Below are 13,406 nucleotides of genomic sequence, written 5' to 3'. Positions count from 1 at the left end.
AGGCTTGTTCAACTTCATCCGGCACTGCAATAACCGACAGGCGGATGACGCCAAGGTGACGCGAGAGCAAGTCAAGAAATCACACAGAGAAATATAATCTCGCGGTACTTTGACGTCATCCGCCTTTTAGTTCTGGCAGCGATGCATGAAGTCGATCAAACCTAAAAGTTTTTATTTTTATTGGTAATAATAACATTTACAAAACAACTGAGAGAGTCAGCATAGCATACAATTGTGTAATACAAATATTACATAAAATTTTAACAGGGGATCCAAGGATTCAATCATAGTGTTTTAAGCACATTTTCAGAGACGACATGCTGTCAAGTTCCACAACAACAACATTGGGGGCGAATTAAATTTTTTGCTTATGTATATAAAACTTTGCCAGCATTTTTTTTTATTATTAAATTTTATTTCAGAAATTCAAAAATTATACAAAGAGTTATATATAATCAGCTCATACTATGGAAAACCAAATAAACATAAATTATAAAGTAAAAAACCTTTGCCAGCAGAACAAGATGTCACTTAGGAGTGACGTCACGTCGCAAGTTTCTGCAGTAAAATTAAATTATTCGGATTGTAACGTTAAGTGATTATTGTCTCCTTTTGACTGGTAATAAAGGAAAAATACACTAAACGGTTTATGTTTTAATGTGGCATAACACAACTAAGGGCAAAAGGCTGACTTCAGCTTCTTATTCGCTGCATCTAGGACAGACGTTTAACATCCTTTGAAGAAAGATTTTACTACTAAATAAATCTGCGCAGTAGTTTCTGTATTGACATAATCATGTAAAGTTTTGTTTGCGATATTCAAAGTTTGCAAAAGTGAACGTTCACATAAAGGCTCAAGTTTGGCACCAAATTATATTTAATATCAGTTACGTCGACTCAGAAAACGATAACATTACAATTATCGTTTTTCTAACAAAAAGGTTAAAGATTCTCGTTGCCAACCTAACTTTGAGAAAAGATTTGTCCTTCGAGCCGGATTCGAACCAGCGACCTAAGGATGACAGTGTTCAACCTCTACAGTCCTCCGCTCTACCAACTGAGCTATCGAAGGCCTACGTCACAGCGCGGCAGTAAAAAATGTTTTGTACTTAGCACAGCACAAGGAACACAAGCGTGTTAATTTCAACACGCTTAACGTTACACAGAAAAAGAAATAAGAGTCTCAGGATATAACAGTTACAAAACAGATTTTTCTACCCATCAAGTTAAAATTCAATTATTATATTAAAATGCATTGCTACATATCACACCACTAAGTGTCATTGTACAATGATTCAAGTTGTAAATGTCACAATTTAAGGATTTCTTTGTTTTCATTCAGTTTGACGTACTGTAGAAGTACTGTAACTGGGAGTGGTTATATGTGGCTCCTGTCAATCATCACAAACGCTCTGCTCCTATTGATAGATGCAGCTGTCTCTTGCCGTGTCTACCCAATCAGGAATCTGTTTTTAAATAAGACCACCACCTGTCACTCACAAATTACATGCTAGCACACTGGTATAAGCCGGGTACAGCGGGACCATCTAGAATCAAACAAATGCTTTTATCATTCTTAAGAAGAAGATAATGATCCTGTAAGGCATTCTTGATATATCATTCATCCTATCCATCCCATTCAATTCCCTTACATTCCTAAAGAAAAGCCATCTCACTATCACTGTATACACTAGATTCCTAAAACAGCCCTTCGTAAAGCGCATCTGCTTTTACATAGCAAATGAAATATGTCATAGCACTAGCTTTAGTGATGCTGGTTTTCATCCGTGTCAGATGAGACTATAGTCATAAATCCAATAGGAAATGGTTGGAGTATTATATGTACAGTATGTATAAACATAAAAGAGAAAGGGCATGACTCAAAGTATTATTTCCCAAAGGATTGGCGGTGACTATAGATTTCCAACATAAGAGCCTGGTAAAATGTTAATGAGAATTCTTGGTACACAAATAGGATTTGGGTAGACGCCACTGAACACTTGGTTGCCTTTGTCTGTTATCTGCTATCTTTTTACCTTTCACATTGTCTTAAGAGGGTAATAAAAGTCTAGAATAGAATACAGACCTAATTATCCCTTAATGCAAATTCTCATTCTCTGGAATTTGGGAGATTTGGGAATTTAAGGAAATTATTTGGAAATTTTGGGTTATTTATACAAGCTGCATCGCATACCAACATAAGCTTCCTTGACATTTGACTCATCTTCATCCGCGTGCCACAATTCCCATATAATTTCCATGGAAAGCTTTCAAAATTCCCAGACTCCGAGCATAGATTTAAACAACTGTTGCTAGACAATAAGATCATTGGCTTGGTTAGCCCTACTCATACATGGTGTGAAACAAGATCCTTACCAATGGACAAATGGGCCCGTGCATCTGTTTGGGGTCTGAAATAGGCACTCTTTACACCACAAAGGTTTTAGGGTGGTAGAGTCAGAGGTTAAAGGTCAGGGTCTTGGTATAGAGCTCTTGGCAGAACAAAACAAGGGAAAAAATAGATCCTTGATGCATCTGTCCAAACAGCTTACCTCTGTCTCATTCAGCGAAGGTCACGTGGTTAGGGCGGACCCTATAAAACCACGAGGCTTCCACAGAGACCAGCTCAGTCCTATCGCTCTCTTCCTGAACCACAAGCTGAGCATAAAGTCAAATTCCCTCTCTTCCCATAAAACTCAGAAGTAGCACCATGTGTGACACCGAGGAGTTCGTTGAGGAGTATGAGGAGGAACAGGAGGAGGTGAACGAAGAGGAGGAGGCTGAAGAGGAAGAGGCTGTGGAGGAAGAGGCTGTAGAGGAAGAGGCAGAGGAGGAAGAACAGGAGGAGGAAACACAGGAGAAAGTGGAAGAAGATGAAAAGGAGGCAGAAAAGCCCAAACCCAAGATGTTTGTTCCCAACATCATAGCACCAAAGCTCCCCGATGGAGAAAAGGTGGACTTTGATGACCTCCACCGCAAGCGTGTGGAGAAAGATTTCAATGAATTACAGAGTCTCATCGAGTTCCACTTCAACAACAGGCAAAAGGAAGAGGATGAACTCGTTGCTCTAAAGAATCGCATAGAGCGGCGTCGGGCCGATCGTTCCGAGCAACAGCGCATCAGAACCGAGCGAGAGCGAGAGAGGCAGGCGCGCCTTGCCGAGGAGAGGACACGGCGTGAGGAGGAGGCGGCCAAATTGCGTGCGGAGGACGAAGCCAGGAGGAAAAAGACCCTGTCCAACAAGGGCTATGGAGGGTACCTGCAGAAAGTGGATCAGAAGAAAGGCAAGAAGCTGACGGAACGCGAAAAGAAGACCAAGGCTCTCATGGAGCGTCGCAAGCCCCTCAACATCGATCATCTCAACCAGGAGAAGCTGGCAGAAAAAGCTCTTGACCTCTATAAGTGGCTCAGTCAGCTCCACGCAGAGAAGTTTGACCTGGCGGAGAAGCTAAAGAGTCAGAAGTATGAAATCAATGTTCTGCGTAATCGCGTTAGCGATCATCAACGGGGAGCCAAGACAACCAAGAGCTCCAGGAAGTCCTGGAAGTAAATTTGATGGATTAACAGATGCAGAATAAAGTGAACTAAACGGTTTGTTGGAAACACAGTCTCTTATCAGACTTTGTAGGACAACATCTATTTTATTTTTATTGAAGATCTTCATCCTATTTCACCTTTATTTTACATATCACACATGCAAAGGGTTTTGTTGTGTAAAAGTTTGGACTTACAGAAAGCTCATACTGTACAGTATTTTTGCTCAGTGTCTCAATGTGATGTGACAATGCTGCCTTATTTATCTTGAATTGATGTTATAAAGTCACTACTTAAAAATAGATTTTACAACATTTAATAGAAATACATTCAAATCTTTTAATGACATGTTTTAATCAAACTTTTACACATTAGCTACAAATATCCAAGATGGTAAATATTGACCAGTATTATAACATATTCTGAAATAAAGCAATTTTTGACTAAATATGCATATTGTTTCTGTCACAATTTGATAAATCACTAATATACAATTTTAAAAAATTTGGTAGAATATCAGCATTTGCATTTGTAAGCGCTGGAATAAAAAACAAGTTTTATATTTGTGCTAAAAGTCTTTATACAAAAACAAGGCACATCAGTTACACATCGTGTCAATCTTTAAAAAGTATTTTAGCAGAGAAGTAAAGTTTTGTGCTACCTTAAATGACTTGAGTTATATTCATGCTGTTTGTAAAAAGTAAATATTTTGCAATATAAAAATGCAATAACTGAATGAGCAACTGGGTGATTCTCACGAAACCATTGAAACACCACGGCACTAATGATTTTAGCTTTAAAATGTGTAATATAGTAACATTAAAAAGCATCAGAATTAACACAATACTGTGTTCTACCTTGCACAATGTGTGATTTCAACATAAGAATTTATAATTGTAAATTTTATCTCATTTTCTGATGAAATTCTCATTACCGCAATGTGTTTGAACATGCGTTATGTTGTAATTTACTCAAATTAACACAAAAATATTAAGAAAAAAATTAATGGATGTGTTGCTAGACTACTTTAGATGACAGAAAAAATATTTACTGAATATTCATGTATAATAAAAATGAAGAAAAATTAGGAAAATGATGTGTCCATGACTGATGTTCTCATCCTCCACAACACTTTTTGAGAACAGTTTACGCACACATACAGAATTTTAATAAAGTTTGATTTTGAGTGACCAAGCACATGGACCAGTTACTTCAAGATGGCTACCAGGTAAGATCATTTTTTACAGTTAATTTGAAATATTGTCTTGTCAGAATGCTTACACGACATTTTGATTATCATTACCGCAACAGATGCTTATTAAATGTTAATTTAATTAATAGAAGCATAATACTTTGATTTTAAATGCATGTGCAGAATCTCCAAATTATGTTCTTTCAGGTTTGTCATGTCATTTTGAAAATATGTCAGTGTTGATGTTTTCTGACTGTTGCGGTAATGAGATTTTTTAGGACTAATTTTTTAAATTATGTTACAAAAAGTGTTAAATGATAAGTAAAAGTTTTTAAATTAATATTCCCATTTACTCCAGACTTTGCTTTTGCAATTTTTACATTTTCATGCTTGACATTTTTAAAACCAAGTTTTCGTGAGAATCACCCAACTAAAGCATAGCTATAATATTTTTTTACTCTATTAACCTTGTTAAATAAAGACAAGAGTGATTTTTATTTCTAATTAGTAACGTACAGTTACATTTGGTCCATTATGTTTAACAAGATTTTAGCCAGCAAAATTTATATAGAAAATCGCTGCATCCGAAATCGTCTACAGGTACTTCCATACTATATTACAGTATGACCAAATTCACAGTATTCGAAAAAAACAGTAGACGTACAGTAGATTTTGAAGGCTGCGTCCCAAACCCAAGGCGGCTGACTTGTTGCCTCGCTGCCTCATGAGGCAATGAGCTCCCAGAAACGCATTCGGACAGCCTTTATAGGCAGCGTAATGGAATTCTGTTTGAAATATAAACAGGGAGTGCCTTTGTAATAACTAATACCATATTTGAAAACTGAAATACTCAATTCTCGCTACAAAAGCACTTAAAACAAGTCAAAATATAACTTTATTGCCACTAAATTTGTGAAACACGCTTAGAATTGTGGGACAAGACGATGAAGGTATCTCAGGAGTCAGTAAGTAAACCAAACGCTGGATTCAGACGTGCCTTGATTACTTCCTGCCTTAAAATGCTGCCTCCGAAGGCAACATTTCAGAGATTTTGGACGCAGCCGAAGTGTGCATTCAATTAACACTTTACTATCCCATGAGCTCCTGAAGGAGGAGTCACCCAACGAAGAAGAAGGAGAGTTGTCATCATATTTAAAAAAGCGGTAACTCTATTTAAGTCTAAATACATAAGAAAAATCCGCTTTTATTTTTAACATCATCCAAGTTAATGGTTTGAATTTTATCCAAACTACCCATATTCATGTAGAACGTACCATTTTAACGATTGACTGAATTATCTAATTCAGTATGTACTGTCACCGTATGCCATTGTAGATGCAGGGAATAATTTAAATAAACTTCTTTTTAAAAATTTAGAAAAGAAAATGTGTGTACTCATTGAAATTAATTGTAACCTTAGCTTATCTTATATAAAATGCATACTGAAGAGCTGTTAAACATACATCTCTATGTAGTTTTAATGGCACATCCAACTGTGTACAAACAAAAGAGTCATTCCAACATTTCTAAAGATATTATTTTTGATAATTTTATCCTAAAACATAAATATTGATACAGAAATCAAACTAATTTGATCAGAGTTAGCAGACTTTCTCATACCATGAGATCTTTATATGAGATCTAGAGATCCCGATTGTTGCTGCTGATCATTTTGGGGTATGATGTTCCAATGGAGTGCCCGTATCTGCAGACCACAATCTCCATCACATACTCATTCACCTTCACCTTAACATTAGTGGAGCGCTCTTTGGACAGGAGAAAGACAATAGTAAAAACCGCCACCTCGAACTCTGGGCTGACGCCAATGAAACAAGTGCTCTCCGGCTTGACCAGACCGTTCCAGCTGAACTGTAGGTTCAAGACGTAATCGTCTTCATCAGGCTGTAGGATTTATCAAAAATAAATCAATATTACCATTCTGTAATGTTGCATAGGTTATGGGTTCAATCCCAAAGGGCACACATATTGATCAAATGTATTGAATAAAAATTTACTTATAAAATGTATTTTAAAATGGTTATATGATAATCAATAAAAATGCCTTCGAGATACAGGGATGTCTAAAAAAACAATAATAATTTCCATTTAAATACCTTATCCTTGTAATCTCTGGCCTTGTATCCTTTGTAGTCCACATGATTTAGTTTCTCATGGTGATAGAACTGGATCCAGTTATGGAGGCCCATGATCTCCTTACCAAACTTGACTTCTCCAACAAACACGTGTTCAAACCCACAGGAATCATTACTGCGTCAGAGACCAGAGAAAATACAAAAACATACAAAGAGCTCAGATGCAAAAAGAAATAAAGAGCAGTGCTAAGCGTTCAACACACATAACATATTTGGGTGATTCTCACGAAACCATTGAAACACCACGACACTAGTGATTTTAGCTTTAAAATGTGTAATATAGTAACATTAAAAAGTATTAGAATTAACACAATACTGTGTTCTACCTTGCACAATGTGTGATTTCAACATAAGAATTTATAATTGGAAATTTTATCTCATTTTCTGCTGAAATTCTCATTACCGCAATCTGTCCGGCTGTGTTTGAACATGCGTTATGTTGTAATTTAATCAAATTAACACAAAAAAATTAAGAAAAAAAATAAATGGATGTTTTGCTAGACTACTTTAGATGACAGAAAAAATATTTACTGAATATTCATGTAAATAATAATGAAGAAAATTAGGAAAATGATGTGTCCATGCCTGATGTTCTCATCCTCCGCAACACTTTTTGAGAACAGTTTAAGCACACATACAGAATTTTAATAAAGTTTGATTTTGAGTGACCAAGCACATGGACCAGCTACTTCAAGATGGCTACCAGGTAAGATCATTTTTTTTACAGTTAATTTGAAATATTGTCTTGTCAGAATGCTTACACGACATTTTGATTATCATTACCGCAACAGATGCTTATTAAATGTTAATTTAATTAATAGAAGCATAATAATTTGATTTTAAATGCATGTGCAGAATCTCCAAATTATGTTCTTTCAGGTTTGTCATGTCATTTTGAAAATATGTCAGTGTTGATGTTTTCTGACTGTTGCGGTAATGAGATTTTTTAGGACTAATTTTTTAAATTATGTTACAAAAAGGGTTAAATGATAAGTAAAAGTTTTTAAATTAATGTTCCCATTTACTCCAGACTTTGTTTTTCAATGTCTGGGGGGGAAAAAATTAAAATTAAGCAATTTTTACATTTTCATGCTTGACATTTTTAAAACCAAGTTTTTGTGAGAATCACCCATTTAAATCATCAAATTTTACAACTCACCCTCCAGTTTTGCCCCTGTTATAAAACTTAAACCAGATGTCATATAGCTGCTTCTTAAACTGCTTTGGGTCTGACTGGGCGAGACTTTTGCGTACTAGGTATCTGTGGGCACACTGAAAACACACAAACATTCATAACAGGACTGACAGACTGCACTTTAATGTATGTATTTGTTCGCATATTGTTGTCTGATGATTGTCCTGTCAATGGTGCTCAAAAACAAAAATTATACAGATTTGGAACAACCTCAGGGCGAGAAATTATGAATTTTAATTTTTGGGTAAACTATCCCTTTAAGTGTGCATAAGCAACAACTGTAAAAAAAACTAGTATAGCAGATGTACAGATAACGTGACAAATGCATAACGGATGACAGAAACAGGACTGGTGGGTAATAATGTGGTAAAATACCTTCATAACTTCAGTCTTCAAAATGGCATCCAGGAAAAGATCGTTCTCACGAAGTTCATCTTGTGTCACCTGCTCAGCCACTCCTGTAGCCATCTCATAATTGTCCAAAAGACTTATAAAGTCTAGGGAGAAACAAACATGGTGTCCATGCCTTCAGAAGAATAAACATTTACATTTTGCAAGCTACAGCAAAATACTAGAAAACTATAGGATTCAAAATTATAGGATACATTATGCATTAGGATTTTAATTTATAAGCAAGTTGATATATGCCCCATGGCCTTCTTACAGGCATACGTATCAATGCTTTTCAGCTTGTCTTCATTGACATATGAGAAGAGAGGAGCTCTAGCATTGTCCTTTGCGTTATTACTGCCTTTGGCAACATATCCAGCATTCCCCTGTATGAAAACACAAAAATACAATACAGGATGATCTCTTCAATCCATATAAAACACGTTTAAAATCTTTTGTGATCAGAACTGCCAATAATATTTATATATGTTACATGTCTGTATAGACGCTTTCAGCATTTACAACATAAACGGCTTTCATAGAACAAACGTTACTTACGGTAAACTTCTGCAAAGAATCAATAACAATAGAGTCCTTTTAGAGTAGTTTATTTCTGATAACAAGCTAAATAAAAAAAAGTAGATTACCTTAATTCAAATAGTAGCTAAAGCGTATCATAACATTTGTTATTTTCGAGGAGGTATTTGTTGCAGAGCTCAGTTTAACTACTAAGTTCGCCAGGCCATTAAAGGGATAGTTCCCCCAAAAATGAAAATAATGTCATTAATTACTCACCCTCATATTCTTCCAAACTCGTAAGACCTCCGTTCATCTTCGGAACACAGCCCAAGATGATCTTCATTCAGTCCGAGAGCCTGTCGACCCCCCATTGAAAGTCCACGCACGGTATACTGTCCATGTCCAGAAAGGTCACAAAAACATCACCAATGCAGTCCATGTGACATCAGTGGGTCAGTTAGAATGTGTTGAAGCATCGAAAAGACATTTTGGTCCAAAAATAACAAAAATTGCGACTTTATTCAGTATTCTCTTATCTTCCGTGTCTATTGTGAAGCGTATGCGCAAGACTAAAGTCACGTGACTGCAGTGACGTAGATGATGTGCTATCCTCAGACATGTTTGCGAAGGTTTTTTTTCAAACTTACAGCATGCGTCTCCCTCAGACTGTAAACGAAGCCCGGGGGCCGGTTGCACCAGCTGTGCGTAAGTTACAACGTAGCTTAGTTACGACGTAAATGGGCACTAAGTTACAACTTACGCACTACTAAATGTTTTTGCGTTGCACCATTAAACTTAGTTTAAACGTAACAATACGTTTTAACTAAATATTTACGGAAGCCCCTGTCCATGAATAACGTTTGGAATAAGATGTCATCCAGATTATATAACATCGATGAGCTTGTATTAATTATAAAGAGCCGCAAATTCGTCAACGAGTTTTCAAGAACTGTTTAATTTTCTGTGTATCCATCAATTAAAATAAGATTTAAAATTTCTTCCTGTTTATTTTCTCTTTCATGCGTGGGATATATATTTTCAATTAACAGTGTAATGTTTTGAGTTCGATAACATATGCTTTAACGTCTTTGTTTAACTTTCAGTTTAGGCGAGACAAGAATAAGTTTGAAATTACGTACTGTTCAGACTATTTCCTGTTTGCCCATTATAAGGCTTGTGATTGGGTTAAGAAAAATAAACGTCACTCCATGCGACAACGCATTACTTTACAGAGAGCTGAAGACTTACTAGCTACGTTCTGCCTTAAGAACAAATGGTGCAACCGAATAAAGTACAGAGTTAGTTATAAACTAGCTAGTAGTTACTAAGCCTTTAGTTTGGACTTTACGTCCCAGTTTAAGTAAGAACTTACGAACGACTGGTGCAACCCTACCCGGGCGAACAAAAAAAACAGCTGGGGCGCACCAGATAACACGTCGTCCGTGTCACTGCAGTCAGGTGACTTTAGTCTCGCGCATGTTCTTCACAACAGAAGACAATGCTGAACAAAGTTGTAATTTTTGTTATTTTTGGACCAAAATGTATTTTCGATGCTTCAACACATTCTAACTGACCCACTGTTGTCACATGGACTACTTTGATGATGTTTTTATTACCTTTCTGGACATGGACATTATTCCGTACGTAGATTTTCAATGAAGGGTCAACAAGCTCTCAGACTATAATCTAAAACATTTTAAACTGTGTTCCGAAGATGAACGGAGGTCTTACGAGTTTGGAACGACATGAGGGTAAATCATTAATGACATTATTTTCATTTTTGGGTGAACTATCCCTTTAAACAAACAAGACCGGAAATAAAGTTCCGTCCAGACGCGTAACCACGTGAAAGCGTCTATACACATGTCCCTTTCTCTGACCTGTAGATTAATTTTATAATCTTTTCCAGGTGTCATGCGGTTCACATCTAACTTCCACATCTCATTCAGCACATCTGAGAGCTCTTTATTGATGTCTTCACTGCAAGAGAAAACATATAAGATTAAAGGTTTAAAAGTCCGGGTGACGAAAGAGAGCAAATAAAAGATATATTTCACACAAACAACACAGATCCAGTGCATATTTGCAGTGTAATCCATGGGAACCACCCTTCTTTGTTTTTCATGTTGTTCTTCGATACGTCCCTGTATTTCCAAAACATAACTGGGAATTGTGGCGAAACAAATGTCTCATTTTACTGACATTCAACAAACTGTTTTATCACAGCCAATCAAAACATCAAATAATTGAGATACACGTCAGACGCAAACTTTACATCTTCACTGCTAGTTTATAAACATTTGATTAACAAAGTTTTGTGATACATTTAAACTAACTTAGCGTTAAACGATAAACTACCTGTTGCAAAGCAACACACACGTGCTATTTGTGAATGAACTTGTTGCATTATTTTCCTTACCCTCTGGCCATATTCGCAGTCTAATCCACCGTTCAGTTTAGAGGAACACGTTAGTTCAGATGAACAGTAATGACGATCAACTGGTTTCGATGAATGTTTACACGCGTACTATCAAACACTTGCCCTGTTCCTCTTCATACGAAACCGATCGGAGTGTGACATCATAGTTCCGCGAGATCGAGTTGAAATGGGACTACTGCGTATGATTTCGAATTGCTCTCGCGGTACTTGATGTTGTAAACCGCCTATGAATTTGCGCAGCGCCGCATGACGTCCAAACCACGCCTTGTGTTTACTATTGAAGAATTCGACCAATAATGTTATATAACATGAACGCTTCTTTCATCCGATTGGCTGTTTTTTACAAGAGGCGGGATTATATTTTTTACCGTTGCAGACGGAAGGAACTAGTGAAGGGTCAGAAAGGGAGCGTCTGAATAAAACAGGTTGCAACGAGATAATAAACTTCTGTTGTACTGTACTGTAAAGTTATATTCAGTCTTCAAAATATCAGTTTAAACGTTAGAATCACATTGTCGCTCATCATTAACGTATTTAAATAATAAAAAGTTGTTTTCATGAATGTAACAAAGTACACATTGTATACAAATAAGGCATATCAAAAATAGTTTTCTCATTGCTTATTTTGGGATAATTATTTGGACATTATAAGAAATGCATTTTGTATCATATATGAATTTCATTAATAAAGTGCATTTTCCATAATGTGCTGGTGGTGCTGTCCAGGAGCCTAGTTTGATCAAATTTCTTTTATAATATACTGGTTAATATCTATAGCTTTGCTTGTATTTGCTGAGTGTGAAAAAAGAGATATAGAAAACATTTCCTGGGACTCAGAAATTGTACACCACCAGAAAAGCCAAAAAAGTCTATCAGTTTGTACAATGCACTTTTTAAATTTAGGATTTATATCAAATTAAAAACATGCACTATTTTGCATTAAAAGCATGCATTACTTTGCATTAAAAGCATACATTATTACAACAAAGGCTATTGCATACACTTGATAAGCATAATTATGATATTTAATGACACATTATAGAAACAAAGCAGTAATGATACATTTAGGCCATAACCTAAAGTGATGTTCAGGATGAATCTCTTTCTGGTACCTTTTTCATAGTGTTGACTATTTCTTCTTGAAAAAAGCAATACTGCACATTTTTGGTCTGTGAGAGATATGTAGGATCACATTTTGGATCAAAATCACGTTTTGCTTCCACTATGAAAGGAATAGCATCTGAATGCTTATATAATGCACTCATATGCAGTTCAATATCATGTTATTTTTTTGCTTGATGGCTATATCAGACATTTAAAAACAAATAATGATGAATATGATCACTTTATCGTATTATAGTAATTGTTACTGAACCATATGTTGCAACAGGAATTGATGTTGCAATAGTTGGTTTTACTGTATAGTTCAGCGTGTTATCGGTGCAATGAGTTTGAACCCCAGGAACACATACTGATAAAAATGTATACCTTGTAATAGAAACAAATGCATACATGCAAACATTTCCAGATATAATCTTTAAAATGTTCTTGTCACTTAACTACGTTTTCTAGCTGGTTAGGTAAAGTAACCCATGTAAAAAGGCAAAGCATTTCCTCTGAACTAGGGATGCATAACGATTAATCGCAATGAATCTATAGCAGAATAAAATTTTTTGTTGAAATCATACATGTGTGTGAACTGTGTATAATAATTATGTATATATAAATACGCACACATGCATGTATGATTTTAAGAACTTTTTTTTATATATACAAATGTAAATATATCTTAAATATATACATGCATGTGTGTGCTTTTATCTATACAAAGTTATTATATACACACACACACACACACACACACACACACACACACACACACGATGTAAACAAAAAGTTTATTCTGCTATAGATTCATTGCCATTAATCGTTATGCATCCCTACTCTGAACCATATGAGAATTTGGAGGGGCAGGGAAAAAAT

At 35.8% G+C, this 13,406-nt stretch overlaps 2 protein-coding genes and 1 non-coding gene across 3 annotated transcripts; 1 reads left to right on the top strand and 2 right to left on the bottom strand.

Annotated features, from left to right (window-relative positions):
• Window positions 1-984: 984 nt before the first annotated feature.
• On the bottom strand, window positions 985-1,072 carry trnay-gua (transfer RNA tyrosine (anticodon GUA)). The gene is given in 2 exon segments: window positions 985-1,020; window positions 1,036-1,072. It is a non-coding gene; the product is annotated as a tRNA-Tyr (tRNA).
• A 1,024-nt stretch (window positions 1,073-2,096) lies between these two features.
• Window positions 2,097-3,788, top strand: tnnt2c (troponin T2c, cardiac). Its single transcript, XM_055190884.2, has one exon. The coding sequence runs from the start codon at window positions 2,711-2,713 to the stop codon at window positions 3,548-3,550; it is 840 nt and encodes a 279-aa protein (XP_055046859.2). The 5' UTR covers window positions 2,097-2,710; the 3' UTR covers window positions 3,551-3,788.
• Window positions 3,789-3,859: 71 nt separating this feature from the next.
• Window positions 3,860-11,556, bottom strand: LOC129432457 (uridylate-specific endoribonuclease C). The gene is made up of 7 exons (XM_055190883.2): window positions 11,403-11,556; window positions 10,864-10,963; window positions 8,739-8,850; window positions 8,450-8,571; window positions 8,039-8,151; window positions 6,841-6,994; window positions 3,860-6,628 (listed from the first exon to the last, which is right to left on the bottom strand). The coding sequence occupies exons 1-7, from the start codon at window positions 11,411-11,413 to the stop codon at window positions 6,368-6,370; spliced, it is 873 nt and encodes a 290-aa protein (XP_055046858.2). The 5' UTR covers window positions 11,414-11,556; the 3' UTR covers window positions 3,860-6,367.
• Window positions 11,557-13,406: the final 1,850 nt, after the last annotated feature.

Source organism: Misgurnus anguillicaudatus, chromosome 1 (assembly GCF_027580225.2).
Source record: "Misgurnus anguillicaudatus chromosome 1, ASM2758022v2, whole genome shotgun sequence".
NCBI classification, from domain to species: Eukaryota; Metazoa; Chordata; class Actinopteri; order Cypriniformes; family Cobitidae; genus Misgurnus; species Misgurnus anguillicaudatus.
The sequence above is the reverse complement of the archived record's forward strand: the minus strand, read 5'-3'. Positions and strand labels throughout refer to the sequence as shown.